General features: G+C 34.0%; 3 protein-coding genes across 4 annotated transcripts; all 3 read left to right on the forward strand.

Annotated features, from left to right (window-relative positions):
* Positions 1-5,460: 5,460 nt before the first annotated feature.
* Positions 5,461-8,108, forward strand: LOC125263655. Of its 2 annotated transcripts, none has more exons than XM_048182730.1 (4): positions 5,461-6,418; positions 6,602-6,721; positions 6,822-6,907; positions 7,038-8,108. In XM_048182730.1, the coding sequence occupies exons 1-4, from the start codon at positions 6,064-6,066 to the stop codon at positions 7,107-7,109; spliced, it is 633 nt and encodes a 210-aa protein (XP_048038687.1). In that variant the 5' UTR covers positions 5,461-6,063; the 3' UTR covers positions 7,110-8,108. The 2 variants fall into 2 exon arrangements, with proteins under 2 accessions (XP_048038687.1, XP_048038686.1); XM_048182729.1 differs by having other exon boundaries at positions 7,028-8,106.
* Positions 8,109-10,242: 2,134 nt separating this feature from the next.
* Positions 10,243-12,181, forward strand: LOC125263654. Its single transcript, XM_048182728.1, has 5 exons — positions 10,243-10,686; positions 10,809-11,141; positions 11,326-11,442; positions 11,709-11,803; positions 11,908-12,181. Exons 1-5 carry the CDS (start codon positions 10,659-10,661, stop codon positions 12,016-12,018), a joined length of 684 nt encoding a protein of 227 aa, XP_048038685.1. The 5' UTR covers positions 10,243-10,658; the 3' UTR covers positions 12,019-12,181.
* A 1,326-nt stretch (positions 12,182-13,507) lies between these two features.
* LOC125263653 lies at positions 13,508-15,417 on the forward strand. The gene is made up of 5 exons (XM_048182727.1): positions 13,508-13,664; positions 13,760-14,101; positions 14,294-14,422; positions 14,603-14,697; positions 15,035-15,417. Exons 1-5 carry the CDS (start codon positions 13,637-13,639, stop codon positions 15,164-15,166), a joined length of 726 nt encoding a protein of 241 aa, XP_048038684.1. The 5' UTR covers positions 13,508-13,636; the 3' UTR covers positions 15,167-15,417.
* Positions 15,418-16,269: the final 852 nt, after the last annotated feature.

The following is a 16,269-nucleotide window of genomic DNA, read 5'->3' on the forward strand; positions in this document are numbered from 1 at the left end:
ATATATATATATATATATATATATATATATATATATATATTAATCTAAACTGAGAGAGCACAATTTGTTGATTTTACAGATGACTCTGGACAGTTTAACAGGAAAGAAACCAAAATGCTCAGTACATCAAACATTCTTAAAAAGTAACAAAACAAAGAAAGTTTTGACGAAATATGTTCTGGGGGAAAAAACAAGAAGTGAAAATTGTGTCTAAATTTCAAATCAAGCTCATGTAGTGGTTACACAATTGTTTAGGATGAATAAATCACCAAAATATTTTATTTCCAGACACTACATAAAGGGATAGTTCACTAAAATGATAATTAAGTCATCATTTACTCATTCAGGTGGAGATGGTCCTCACTGCAGAACACAAGATCCAGGGGGTGGAGATATAGATCCAACACCTCCCACTTTACATATCCCTAAACCTACCCGACTCCGCCCCCTGGATCTGAATCCAACTCCTCCCACTTTACATATCCCTAAACCTACCCGACTCCGGCCCCTGGATCTGAATCAGGATTTTCATTAAATAGTACATAAAATTTCATATCGTACATCCCCAACACACTTGCAATATACATCACGTGTCGCATGGGATCACACTGATACTTCAGCGTCTTTTTAAAACACTTGATTCTGGTCGCTATTCACTGCCATTATATGGACAAGTGCGAGCGGGACATTTTTTTTGGGGGGGGGGGGGGGGTGAACTATCTCTTTAATTTAACAACTACTTACTCACTACTCACTTTCCCTAAAGCATACAGTGAGTGCGCTGTGACTTCATTTTGACATACTGAACTTGATGAAAAAGTTTCCATTCAGTCCATATGATCTATTTGTAGCCTACAGAGGATTGCTTTTATTGTTCAATTTTGTCTCTCTGTTTATTTGGTCTGGAATGTAAAAGAAGCAAGATATTTTCAACGTCTATAACAAGAATTTGATGAATCTGCAGGATATGATACAAACCCACATGATATACACCCATTTCCAAAAGAAATAGTATATTTTGGAAGTATATATTTTTTGTTTTGTATTATAGATTCATTAAAACTAAAACAATTATGAACTGATTTTGAACTGAAGGTAAGATATTTGGACCTAACTTTTCCAAGGCATCACTTACAGTAAACAAACAGTAGAATTTAGTTGTACTTGCATCATTTCAGTGAGTCATTTTTGGTTTATTTTGTGTTTTGTGAAGCTCAGCAGCAGCACTTCCTCTAAGAGACGCTATAAAGTTACACACATCAACCTTCACACAAGTTCAGCCTGAACACGTTCAACAAGATCCCAGAATGAAGACTCTGCTGCTTTCACTCCTCTGTAAGTTTATTTCATGTCATTTTGTGTGATTCATTGTGATTCTGTCATGATCAGATGATCTGAATGATGTGTTTTGTGTGTGTTCAGGTGTGTTTGTGTGGTCTCAACACACAGAAGGTTTCACTGATCAGCAGGTCACTTTAGGACAGAATGTGACTTTATCTTGTGAGTTTAAATGTAAAGCTGCCATTTGGTTTGTGATAAAATCATCCGCTCGTCCGGTGATGATACTGCGAACTTTTGGATCTGAAGAGGCTGATTATTATGATGAAAAATTCCGCAACAAATATTCAGAGGGAAGCAGGAGCCAATTAATTATTAATAATGTCACTGCTGATGATTTAGGAACTTATTACTGTATTAAAGCAGGCTGGGCTCTACAGGTCAGTGATGGGATCAGACTGGACACTGGTAAGTGTTAAACTGCAATACATTTATACATATTTTTAATATTTCATCAACATTATTTTTCTAATATTATAATGTATATTTTTATTTTAGACAGTTATAAACTTTAAAAAAAAAAATGAATGTGTAAGTGTAAAGCATCTTTATAAATGGGAATGTATGTAGGTGTTTTTTATAATGTATGTTTTTTATGATTTGTTTAGGGATCTGATGTGAAGTTTCATGAGCGTCCATTCAGACCAACGGCTCTGTTGTTCCTCCTCTGAATCCATCGATCATGAATATAGATTTAAAGTCATACTCTGCATATGAAATATAGCTGACAGATTGATTGCTGTTTGATTCTATTGATCAGTATTGTGTTCTGCTTGAACATGGAATGAAATAATAAAGAACTTTAAAACATGTTTTGCTCATCTGTTTGCAGTAAAAAAAAAAAATCAGTCTGTCTGCAATTAACACATCAATCAAGTTTTATAATGTCTGCTTTTAGAATAAATCAACTTTGTGATTTTCAATGGTTTGTTTTTGTCTCTTTCTGAGTTGCTAAAATCAGATCCATTAATTGAGTGGAATGGGATGTTGCGACAGTAATTAGTCCTGATTGCTCATGTGAAAATGAAACATATCTTGTAATAAACAAGACCGATAATAACTTTATGTCAGAGCTTGATTTGATTTGAGTCATTTGAGTATTAGTGCATTTGTCAACACAACATTAAAAATGTTTCACCAACACAGATCTTAAATACTTAAAGCCCCCTTACATACATATGTTTCAATACTTGTGTAAATACTTCAATTCCAGTTTAGCTACATCTTCTTTTCAAGGGAGGGCTTTCCTTTTACTTCTCAAGTTCTGCAGTACTTCCACTCAGATTCGTAATCTTGCAGCACAGAATGAGGACGGTGCATCTTTTACTCTTCGGTAAGTACTACAGAGAGTTTAACTGATGAACAGGTGAATTTAGGGCAAAACGTGACTTTAGACTGTCACATTGATGTGAAAGAGATTTACTGGGTTTTCCAGAAACTGACAGATTCTCCAGTGCTGATACTGCCAACTTTCTCATCAGGATCTACAAAACCTAATTTATATGATGAAAGATTCAAAGAAAAATATTCATCACTAACTTTGAGCCGTTTATTTATTAGTAACATCACAATTGATGAATTAGGAATATATTATTGTGTAAAAACAACTGGCTCAGGCCCACAGCTCAGCGATGGCACCAGACTTTACATCACTGGTGAGTGTGATTAAAATGTTCTTAACAAACCTGTTTGACCTGTTGTTATATCAATACATGATCTAAAACCATGACATAATGTATCAAATTTTCATTTTAACTTTAATCTTTATTTCTATCAGAGGTCTATTGATGCATGTTTGATGTTTCTAAACTCAAAACTCTTGTATTTTCTGTTGTTGACAGAAGCTGCTCGAGATCAGAATCAGACAGAAGTGAACAATAACTCACAATGTTCAAATACACCGCAAGCTCTGATAGTTTTATATGTCATACTGAATATTGTGATGTTTTTTGCAACAATAGGTGAGATTTAACGGTACCAAATACTGTAAAATAATATATCATATAAAAATATCTTTCTTTTAAACGCTTTATGCTACATTCCTTTAGTTACCAATTGTATAATGTTTAATCAGAAATGTTGGTGGTATTTTAGGCCTACTGCAGATCAAACTTCAATTGTGCAAGAAAACACATCAACAATGTCAAGATGAGGAACTGAAACAGTTTTACCACGGAAATGGTGACGAGGTAAAACATCTCTATTATATCTATAAAATCAACTTAATGTTTGAACGTGATGAAAAATCTTTCTACAGACATTAGAAGCTAATTTTTATATATATTTATCATTCTGTAGTTTTCTGAAGTGGAGTTTCATCTGTCCCACCCAACCAACAACACTTTTGTTCCTTTTCAAAAACCAAAGACAAAACCACAAACCTAATCAAGAGTAAATCATCTCATACACTCATACAGAATATACTGAGAGTAAAATATCGTTAGTTAGCTTGTTGATTGTTGTTTATTTTAGACTGACTGATGTTTATCATCTAAACATGCATGTTCTGTAAAGCGATATATATCATTCTAAAGTGTGTGTGTGTGTGTGTGTGTGTGTGTGTGTGTGTGTGTATGTTTTGGAAGTGTTTAATTAATCATAACTATTCATTTTCCTTGCAGGAATAACATTTATATGCTTTAGAAAAGCTAAAAGTCCTCAAACCTTGGGCCAAAGTCAGAGTGTGTCTAAATCATGTCCAAATATAAGAAAAGGGGAAATGAAACTTAGGGGCAGCCCTATAATAGCCCCATGATATTGAGCAACCAACAAACTAATAAACACATGATTTGGGCAGATCTTGCTTTACCTATAACATGAAGGTTTGACATGAGAACCACTAATCATATTGTAGAATGCTTTGCCATGCTCCTATCCTATATAAACTGTTGTATTCTTCTTGCTGGTGGGATTGTCTGTGATTGATATGAGGTCCTCCGGCTGTGATTAAAGCATATTCTAAGGCATAGTCTGGAATCTGTCTGGTTTTTTGCTGCGCAGCAAGTTAGGGAACACTAAAGACCTTATTCCCAAATGATAGTGTTCAAAAAGGGTCAAGATGTTGACCGACTCAAAGCCAGTTGTCGACTTGTAGACGCATTGTATAAATATTTATATAAATATTTTTGAGTGTCATCAGTAGACGCTCGGGTGTCGATTAATAGGAGACGTCACAGGTAAACTTAAGTCAGGTGCATGAGGGGAAATCTACCACAGTTAATATCCAGATTGTAAGTTTATGTGTTAAGAGTTTATTAAAGGTGCCCTAGATTATGTTTTTAAAAGATGTAATATAAGTCTAAGGTGTCCCCTGAATGTGTCTGTGAAGTTTCAGCTCAAAATACCCCATAGATTTTTTTTAATTTTTTTTTTTACCTGCCTATTTTGGGGCATAATTATAAACACGCCGATTTTATGCTGCGGCCCCTTTAAATCCCATGCTCTCCGCCCACAGAGCTCGTGCTTGCCTTGAACAGTGCCTTAACAAAGTTTACACAGCTAATATAACCCTCAAAATGGATCTTTACAAAGTGTTCGTCATGCATGCGGCATGCATGCGTCGGATTATGTGAGTATTGTATACTGTTATATTGTTTACTTCTGATTCTGAATGAGTTTGATAGTGCTCCGTGGCTAACGGCTAATGCTACACTGTTGGAGAGATTTATAAAGAATGGAGTTGTGTTTATGAATTATACAGACTGCAAGTGTTTAAAAATGAAAATAGCGACGGCTCTCTTGTCTCCGTGAATACAGTAATAACCGATGGTAACTTTAACCACATTTAACAGTACATTAGCAACATGCTAACGAAACATTTAGAAAGACAGTTTACAAATATCACTAAAAATATCATGATATCATGGATCATGTCAGTTATTATTGCTCCATCTGCCATTTTTCGCTATTGTTCTTGCTTGCTTACCTAGTCTGATGATTCAGCTGTGCACAGATCCAGACGTTAATACTGGCTGCCCTTGTCTAATGCCTTTCATAATGTTGGGAACATGGGCTGGCATAAGCAAATATTGGGGGCGTACACCCCGACTGTTACGTAACAGTCGGTGTTATGTTGAGATTCGCCTGTTCTTCGGAGGTCTTTTAAACAAATGAGATTTACATAAGAAGGAGGAAACAATGGAGTTTGAGACTCACTGTATGTCATTTCCATGTACTGAACTCTTGTTATTCAACTATGCCAAGATAAGTTCAATTTTTCATTCAAGGACACCTTTAATATATTTCAGTGTCAATAAATATGTCTTCTACTGTAAGCCGTGTTACTCATTTGACTGATCGAACTGGACGTGTGTAATGCTGAGTGCTGTAGAGAGTCTTCTGGTTTCTAGGTGTGTGTTTATCTTATCTTCATTGTCTCTCTGCATTCATCCGCTCTGAGCGAGAGTTTCTCACAGCTGTGGGTTATAGTCGGCCTCAACTCTGGTCTGCTTTATGTTAAGTTCATGAACAGAGTCACACACTGTGGAAAACATCAACGCCTGTGCCGTTTCTATCTTTGTCTTCATCTCTGTTCCACTCCATTGCTATTAAGTGTGTTTGCTGGTGTCCTATTTTTATTCTGCAGAAGCATTTCTGCTCAGATTCATAGTAAAATATTTTACAGCATATAAATTGAACAACCACAGAATGCAGCTTTTACTCTTCGGTAAGTTGCTCAATGTAATTTCACTGTGATCTTTGTGACTGTGAATTATGTTTTACTAGATGTGTTTATTCTCCACAGTTCTGCTGCTGGTGTGTCAAACTACAGAGAGTTTAACAGATGAACAGGTGAATTTAGGGCAAAACATGACTTTAGACTGTCAGATTGATGTGAAAGAGATTTATTGGGTTTTCCAGAAACTGACGGATTCTCCAGTGCTGATTCTGCGAACTTTCTCATCAGGATCTACAAAACCAGTTTTTTATGATGAAAGATTCAAAGACAAATATTCATCACTAACTTTGAGCAGGTTATTTATTAATAACATCACTATTGATGAATTAGGAATATATTATTGTGTAAAAACAACTAGGTCAGGCCCACAGCTCAGCAATGGCACCAGACTTTACATCACTGGTGAGTGTATATAATTATGACAAACCTGTTTGATCTGGTATATCAATACATGATCTAAAACCATGACATAATGTTTCAAAATTGTATTTTATTTTTAATCTTCATTTCTATCAGGTCTGTGTAATATTGATGCATGTTTGATGTTTCTAAACTCAAAACTCTTGTATTTTCTGTTGTTAACAGAAGCTGTTCGAGATCACAATCAGACAGAAGTGAACAATAACTCACAATGTCCGAATACACCGCAAGCTCTGATAGTTTTATATGCCATACTGAGCATTGTGATCTTTTTGGCAATAATAGGTGAGATTTAAGGGTTCTGTATCAAATAAAACAATTTAAATGCTTCATAATTGCTGATAAATTTTATAATGTTTAATCAGAAATATTGGTGATATTTTAGGCCTACTGCAGATCAAACTTCAAGAGCGTAAGAAAAGACACAAACAATGTCAAGATGAGCAGCTTTACAGCACAAATGCTGAAGAGGTAAAACACATCTCTTATTCTGCTTTCTTAATCAATGTCTTAAAAACGAAAAACAACATTCTACATGTACATTAGCAGCTATTTTTTTTAAATGTATTTATTTTTTAAATAATTCTGTAGTTTTCTGCAGTGGAGTTTCGTCTGTCCCGTCCGATCAACAACACTTTTGGAAAAAAACCAAGTCAAACATGATCAAGAGTAAATCATCTCATACAGTCTAACAGATTCTGCTAAATAAAGAGAGTAAAATATTGTTAGTTTGTTGTTTATTTAATACTGACTGATGTTATAGATTGTTTATATAGACATTAATGTAATGCAAAATTGTTAATATCTTTTCAGCATTGCTTCTTTGTTTTTTGTTTTGTTTTGTTTTTCTTGATAAGTCAGTTCTGTAGTAAATTTCTGTAATAAGTTTTTGATTTTTTTGAGTGTTTTTATGTGAAATGGCAAAAAGCAAAGCTAAATATGTGTCGGCCCACAGCATATACCTTTGCTTCATTGAAGTGTTAGAGGCCTCAGATCAAAATGTATTAGTACACAGAAAAATATTGCTTACATTTTTATTTTCAGTAATATGTTATTATTATAAATACATGAGAATACATTAAAGTATGTGCTAAACAATGAGAGTAAAATATTGTTAGTTTGTTGATTGACTGATGTTTGTTTCCTAATCATGTATATAATGCAAAATTCTCAATATTTTTTTCAGCACAGCCTTTCTTTAGTCTTGATAATGTCTTATAAATGAAATATTAACACAAGTTATATATGTTGCTTTTGCGTGGCTTCATTCTTTAACTATGGATTTTTATATAAACAGTTAAACACACAATGATGTAAAATGACAAAAAGCAATAGTGGCAAAAAGTGATGTCCAGCCTAAAACAATTGACGTCTTCACCCTTTATTCAAATATTAGTAAAAATGTTAAAGATTTACAGTATATTACGTAATTGTGCTTGGAGCCAGTTGTTTTATTTGTGATGATAACTCTATTTGTGATGATGTCCAGTTGTACAGACATCACTTTTGGTCAGGCTGTCAAACAAAATAAACATATGCTAAAAAAGGGAGAACCAACTATATATTAATAACTGATTATTTTGAAATCAATGTTCTTTTGCCTGTTAGCTTTCTGTTTTTCTACGCATTAATCTTGCATAGTTAAAGGGATAGTTCACCCAAAAATGAAAATTTGATGTTTATCTGCTTACCCCCAGGGCATCCAAGATGTAGATGACTTTTTTTCTTCAGTCGAACGCAAATTATGATTTTTTAACTGCAACCGCTGCCGTCTGTCAGTCAAATAATAGCAGTGATTGGGAACTTGAACAATAAGAGTCGAAAAAACTTCCATAGACAAATCCAAATTAAACCCTACGGCTCGTGACGGCACATTGATGTCCTAAGACACGAAACGATCGGTTTGTGCGAGAAACCGAACAGTATTTATATCATTTTTTACCTCTAATACACCACTATGTCCAACTCCGTTCAGCTTCCGGTTAGTGAGGTCTGATCGCGCTCTGACAACGGAAGTGATGTCTCGCGCTCATTGAAGTATATGGGCGAGACATCACTTCCGTCTTCAGAGCGCGTTTTTTGACCTCACTAACAGGAAGCTGAACGAAGTTGGACATAGTGGTGTATTAGAGGTAAAAATTATATAAATAATGTTCGGTTTCTCGCACAAACCGATCGTTTCGTGTCTTAGGACATTAATGTGTCGTCACGAGCCGCAGGGTTTAATTTTGATTTGTCTAAGCAAGTTTTATTTACTGTTATAGTTGAAGTTCCCAATCACTGCTATTATTTGACTGACAGACGGCAGCGGTTGCAGTTAAAAATCATAATTTGCGTTCGACTGAAGAAAAAAAGTCACCTACATCTTGGATGCACTGGGGGTAAGCAGATAAACATCAAATTTTCATTTTTGGGTGAACTATCCCTTTAAATAAAACCTGTAGCTGTAGTTTGCCTTTTTTTCCAAATAATTTTGTCAGATAAACACCTTAACCAAATTTAGTGTTTTGTTCTTCCCTCATAATTAAAATATTTTAAAAATATAAAATATTGTCCTGATATTTTCATGGTTCAATCGAACTTGTAGGATCATTAAAAAAAAAAAAAACATTTCGAACATCATTTTTGGCCACTCTGTGTGTGTGTTAATATCCAGATTGTAAGTTTATGTGTTAAGGGTTTATTAATATATTTCTACGGTGGCCCAGTAGTGCACAACACAACGAAATTAAAAAAGCAAACATAAGTTCACAACACAACGGAAACAAGCCACAACACAACGAAATAAAGCCACAACACAACGGAATAAGCCACAACACAACGGAATTAAACCACAACACAACGGAATAAGCCACAACACAACGGAATCAAGCCACAACACAACGGAATCAAGCCACAACACAACGGAATTAAACCACAACACAACGGAATAAGCCACAACACAACGGAATCAAGCCACAACACAACGGAATCAAGCCACAACACAACGAAATAAAGCCACAACACAACGGAATTAAACCACAACACAACGGAATCAAGCCACAACACAACGGAAATGCTCCCGACCACTTGGGGGCTCTCAGAGCTAGGTAATATTACTATTCCTTGCCACTGTTCTATAAAGTCGACAGTTTTACAAAGATATCAATACCATGATTAGTTTTAAGTATGTAAGCATTGTATATCGACATGGTATATTAATTAAAAATCAACTACGTTCACAATAGCTTCATATTTATACTTGTGAATGATTTGACGCGATACCACGAATCATGATGAAGGGAACGTCTGCCAGTTCCACCAAGTGGTTAAAACGTATAATTTGTATTCATTAAAATTACTTTTAACATTTAAAAACAGACATGTTCAAATTCCAAAGGTTGTTAGTTCCTGTTGGTAATACTGACAAGCTTTGGAATTTGAATATGTCTGTTTTTAAATGTTAAAAGTAATTTTAATGAATACAAATTATACGTTTTAACCACTTAGTGGGATTGGCAGACGTTCCCTTCATCATGCGCCGTGGTAGCGCGTCAAATCATTCACAAGTATAGGCCTAAATATGAAGCTATTTTGCACGTAGGTGATATTGAATTAATATTTCATGTCGATATGCAGTGGTTACATACTGTTTAAACTAATCGTGGTATTGATATTACTGCCGACTCTATAGAACAGTGGCAAGGAAAACTAACTTTACCGAGCTCTGAGAGCCCCCTAGTGGTCGGGAGCATTTCCGTTGTGTTGTGGCTTTATTCCGTTGTGTTGTGGCTCGATTTCGTTGTGTTGTGGCTTTATTCCGTTGTGTTGTGGCTCGATTTCGTTGTGTTGTGGCTTTATTCCGTTGTGTTGTGGCTCGATTCTGCTGTGTTGTGAACTTATGTTTGCTTTTTTAATTTCGTTGTGTTGTGCACTACTGGGCCACCGTATATTTCAGTGTCAATAAAATAGGTCTTCTGCTGTAAGCCGTGTTGTTCATTTGACTGATCAAACTGGACGTGTGTAATGCTGAGTGCTGTAGAAAGAGGTGTGTTTATCTTCATTGTCTCTCTGCATTCATCCGCTCTGAGTGAGAGTTTCTCACAGCTGTGGGTTAGTCGGCCTCAACTCTGCTCTGCTTTATATTAAGATCATGAACAGAGTCACACACTGTGGAAAACATCAACGCATCAGCTTATTCATAGTAAGATATTTTACTGCATATTAACTAAACAATTACAGAATGAGGACGGTGCAGCTTTTACTCTTCGGTAAGTTTAAGTCACTCATTTTTTATGATTTCTTTGATTTTGTCATGATTGGAGAGTTTAACAGAGGTGAATTTGTTTATAATGTTGACTTTTACAGAATAATCTGTGTTTATTCTCCACAGTTCTGCTGGTGTGTCAAACTACAGAGAGTTTAACAGATAAACAGGTGAATTTAGGGCAAAATGTGACTTTAGACTGTCAGATTGATGTAAGTGATGTTTATTGGGTTTTCCAGAAACTGACGGATTCTCCAGTGCTGATTCTGCGAACTTTCTCATCAGGATTTACATCATCTCTTATACTAGATGAAAGATTCAAAGACAAATATTCATCACTAACTTTGAGCCGTTTATTTATTAGTAACGTCACTATTGATGAATTAGGAATATATTATTGTGTAAAAAAAACTGACTCAGGCCTACGGCTCAGCAATGGCACCAGACTTTACATTACTGGTGAGTATTTCCAAATTATATTCACAATTGACACATCAAAAGTATGTATATATTTATAAATTATGTAAAAACGAATTACTGTGTTACTGTAATAAATGTTTCATTTAACTCTGTCTATAATATCATGTTTAATCATATTTGGCATTAAAAACACAAAACTTATACAATTCTTCTATTCAAACAGAATCTGCCCAAGATCACAATCAAACAGAAAATCAGCAACAAACACAATCTGAGATTCACAATAATTTGACTGTAACATCCTTCCTATTGAACATTGTGCTGATTATTGCAATAATAGGTGAGATTTCTGTCCAAAAAAAAAAAAAAAAAAAAAAAAAGAATAAAAAATTGGTATTAAAAAAAAAAAAAAACATGATGACATGCTCAAATGAATCTGCCCACTTATTTATAGTGTAATTTAAATTAATTTTAGTGTATTAATTTGTGAAGTTTCTAATATTAAATGTATTGTCTATTAAATAGGTATTGTTTTAAGATGTTTTGACTGTATCACATTCATTTCATGATGAAATATGTTAACCAAAATTTATTGTGCTACTTTAGTTTTGTTAATATTCAAGCTTATGAAGCCCACAAAAAGTCGACAACATCGTCAGAATGTGGAGCCAGAGCAGCTTGAAGACTTTAACGCCGCACAGGTAAGACTTACACTGCTGTATGATTCACTTGCCATTTTAGTTTACAGAAGAAAAATTTCCAGCTAAAATGTCAAATTATTCTAGTGTTATATACTTTTCTGTAGTTTTCTGAAGTGGAGTTTCGTCTGTCCCATCCGACCAACAACACTTTTGGAATAAAACCTGATCAAGAGCAAATCATCTCATACAGGCCAATAAAATATATATTCTGCTAAATAATGAGTCAATTGTAGCTTGTTTTAGTTTGACTGATGTTATAGATTGTTTGCTTTAACATGAATGTATGCAAAATTGGCAACAGACCTATCTTTTCAGCATTGCTTCTCTTTGGTCTTGTCTTGATAATAAATGAATAAAAATGTACATTTCTGTAGCTAATAAGTGTTTTTTTGACTCTTTTATGTGAACTCATAATGATGGAAAAAGGCCAAAATGTAAAAGTATAGGCAATATGTAGCTAGCTAGTGGCCTCAGATCAAAACTGTTTATAGGCAACACACAAAAGAATATTTTCAGTAATATATTACTATTATAGAATAGATACATTAGTATACATTAAAAAGGATTAGTTCACTTAAATAATAATAATAAAAAAACCCATCTGTCATCATTCACAGGATACAAGCCCGTATGGATTTCTTCCGTTCAACACAAAAGCAGTTAGTGACAGAGAGCCTCAGTCACAATTCATTTTCTCAGTATATTGTTTTCATACAGTAAAACTGAATCGTCAACTTTTGTATTTCACAGAAGAAAGAAAGAAGTAGCTAATGATACACAAGCCAAAAGATATCTCGACTCACGTGTCTGCCGAGAAAGGCGCTCGTCCTCCTCTAATCGCTGTCTTATATTTACGACTTGAAGCCTTTCAGAAGATTTCTTGACTTAGATATCTTCTGTATATGTTTGTAGGCTTTTATAAATACAAACAGATCAATGTTTTATCCCTGCATGTATGTTTAGCTACATAAAGGAAACGGCGCCATCTACCTGCTGCTGATATAAGTGAGTCACAGTCTGACAATAATGTGGAAAACACAAACCATTTGCATCTTTTGTGTGTTATTTACAATTTAATAAAATTGATTTATTTCGTAAAATCTAAAAAAAAAAAAAAAAAAAAAAAAGAAGAAGCTTGTTATAGGTTTTAGAAATTAAAAGTAATCGGAGGTGGCGTCATCAATTGGTTCAGTTGAATCTTCTGATTGGTCATCCTGATGCTCTCTAGGAGGATTAACTTGTGAGCTAACTAAACAAGGACAATGTAATCTTATGTAATATGTGTCACCTGTACTTTGAGATATTATGAATGATTAGAATTTATAAATAATCATATTAATAATAATGATAAATATTTTTGTATGTACAAAGTTAACAATTGCAGGATTCTTAGTCAACAGAATCACTTTGGGGTCCTAGAGATACAATCCTGGTTATCTTGTTTCCATGTTGAGGTCATATAAATAATATCTAAAATAGTTAATGTTAAAGCCACATGATATCAAAATGGGCAATTCTCTCAAATGAAATAAATAACAAAATCAGATGTAGTTCAGGTGACAATATATCACTTAGGCTAAATGTATTTAGGAAATGTAAAACTAATTGAAACCTGAAAGCGATCAGTCTAAACAATCTGTTCATGTTTGTCATGCACTCTGACCTTTTTAACAGCAGTCCGGTCAGTGCAAGTTCAACTTCTACATCCTCTTTTCAAGGCTGTCTCGTGGTTTCCTTTCAGTTTTTTTTCTCTCTGTATGTTGCAGTAGCACTTCCGCTCAGATTCGTATTTAAGTTAACCATCTTACACCATATGAGCTAAACACCCACAGCATGAGGACGCCGCAGCTTTCACTCTTCTGTAAGTCACTCAGTTTCACTGTGATCTTCACATGATTGGATTGTTTTTAGGATTGAAGAATGATGTGTTTCACTAGATGTGTTTTATCTCCACAGTTCTGCTGCTGGTGTGTCAAACTACAGAGAGTTTAACTGATAAACAGGTGAATTTAGGGCAAAACGTGACTTTAGACTGTCAGATTGATGTGAAAGAGATTTATTGGGTTTTCCAGAAACTGACGGATTCTCCAGTGCTGATACTGCGAACTTTCACATCAGGATCTCCAATACCTCTTATATATGATGAAAGATTCAAAGACAAATATTCATCACTAACTTTGAGTTGGTTATTTATTAGTAATGTCACTATTGATGAATTAGGAATATATTATTGTGTAAAAACAACTGGCTCAGGCCCACAGCTCAGCAATGGCACCAGACTTTACATAAACATTACTGGTAAGTATTTCTAAATTATATTTACAATTGACATATCCAAAGTATTTATATATTTATAACTATAAATTATGTAAAAAAAACCTAATTACTGTGTTACTGTAATAAATGATTCATTTAACTGTCTGTCGTACCATGTTTAATCATATTTGGCATTAAAAACACAAAACTGATACAGTTCTTCTATTCAAACAGAATCTGCCCAAGATCACAATCAAACAGAAAACAAAAATCAACCACAATGTGAGAAAACACTCAAGATTGACAACAGATTGACCGTTACATCCTTCCTATTAAACATTGTGCTAATTATTGCAACGACAGGTAAGATTTATGTACAAAAGTACAAAAAAAAGTGGTATAAAAAACATAATATGTTCAGATGAATCTGCCCACTAATTTATAGTGTCATTTGAATTAAGTTTAGTGTATTCATTTATGAAGAGTTTCTATGAAATGTACTTTTGAAGTATGATCGACTGTATTACATTCATTCTACTTTAGGTCTGTTAATACACAAATTTAAGAAAAGCACAAAAAGTCGACAATATCATCAGAATGTGGAGCCAGAGCAGCTGGAAGACTTTAACACCGCACAGGTAAGACTTACACTGCTGTATGATTCACTTGCCATTTTAGTTCACAGAACAAATTTTTTCCAAAATTTCCAGTTAGCTAAAATGTCAAGTCAAGTTATTCTAGTGTTTCTCTAGTAGCTGAGATGTTTCAAAACTCTTGTTACTTGTGAAGTAATGGCGATGGAGATCATTTTGGACATGTAACAACTCATGTAGTGACAATTTATGAAACATTGATCTTAAGCAACAGTAAAACACACAGTTAGCTAAAATAACTGTTTAACAACATCAATCAAAGGTCACATGTGCGGTAAAAGTGTTTATAAAGTGCCTCATTTCATCTTTAATGTTCTCGTAGTACTCTGAAATCGAGTTGCCTACATATTCCAGAGAAGAAAATCCCAAACAGATCAACGGCACTTACGTGCTTCTTCAGAAGCCAAAGTCACATCCAAGAGTTCAACACAACGTGAACCTACAAAGTTATTGAGGTGGTTTGACACCTTCTCTGGGTGTTTCCTTTTTTGCAGTATTAAGTAAAGGACAATGTGTTTCCTGTGTCCAATCACTGTTTGCATTACATCATATTATTTACTTATTTATAAAATGCATATTTTGCCGAATGTTCCTACCAAGTAACCTTAGACATGTTAACAGATGAATCTTTATTGATGAGATTACACTTTACTAATAGGGTTCAAGGCATTAACATGAAATAACAATAAACGACACTTGCATTAATCCTGGTTATTGTTAGTGTAAATACATTTTAACATTTCAAATTGTATGAATTGACATCAATAATAGTATATTTAAACAATAAATACTACTAACAATAAAAAACATCATTAACCTAAATGAATAAATTCTGTTAAAATTGTTTGTTATTTCATGATACTTAACATGTTAACAACTTGACATTAGTTTTTGAGGTAACACTTTATTTTACAGTGTCATGGTTACATGTTACTATAGTATGTATAGTATAGTATGTATAGTATGCATAGTTGCATGCAACTAAACCAAACCAAACCAAACCAAACCCTTATCCTAACCCAATAGTAAGTACATGTAGTTATTTATTATTATTCAGTACTTAAATGTATAGTTACAGTGTAACAAAGACACTTTAAAATAAAGTGTAATCCATTTTACAATAAGGTTCATTAGCTAAACATTAGTTAATGTATTAACTAACATGAACTAACCATGAGCAATACATTCGTTACTGTATTTACTACTCTTCATTAATGTTAATGAAAATACAGTTGTTAAATGTTTGTTCATGTTAGTTTACAGTGCATTAACTAATGTTAGCAAGATTTTAATAATGTATTAGTTGGACAAAGATTAATAAATGCTGTATAAGTGCAGTTCATTATTAGTTCATGTTAATTAATGTAGTTAACTAATGTTACCTAATGAACCTTATTGTAAAGTGTTACCGTTTTTTATTAAGAAAGTTGCTAACCGATTGTAATTGTGTGTAAAATTTGAGAATTTTGAATAAAACCCTGCTGGTTTAAGATGATTTAATCGTTCCCCCAAGTCTGGTTAAGCTGGTGTTTAGCTGGTCTCCCAAACTGACCATCT

This window comes from Megalobrama amblycephala, linkage group LG2 (genome assembly GCF_018812025.1).
Source record: "Megalobrama amblycephala isolate DHTTF-2021 linkage group LG2, ASM1881202v1, whole genome shotgun sequence".
In the NCBI taxonomy this organism is placed as follows: domain Eukaryota; kingdom Metazoa; phylum Chordata; class Actinopteri; order Cypriniformes; family Xenocyprididae; genus Megalobrama; species Megalobrama amblycephala.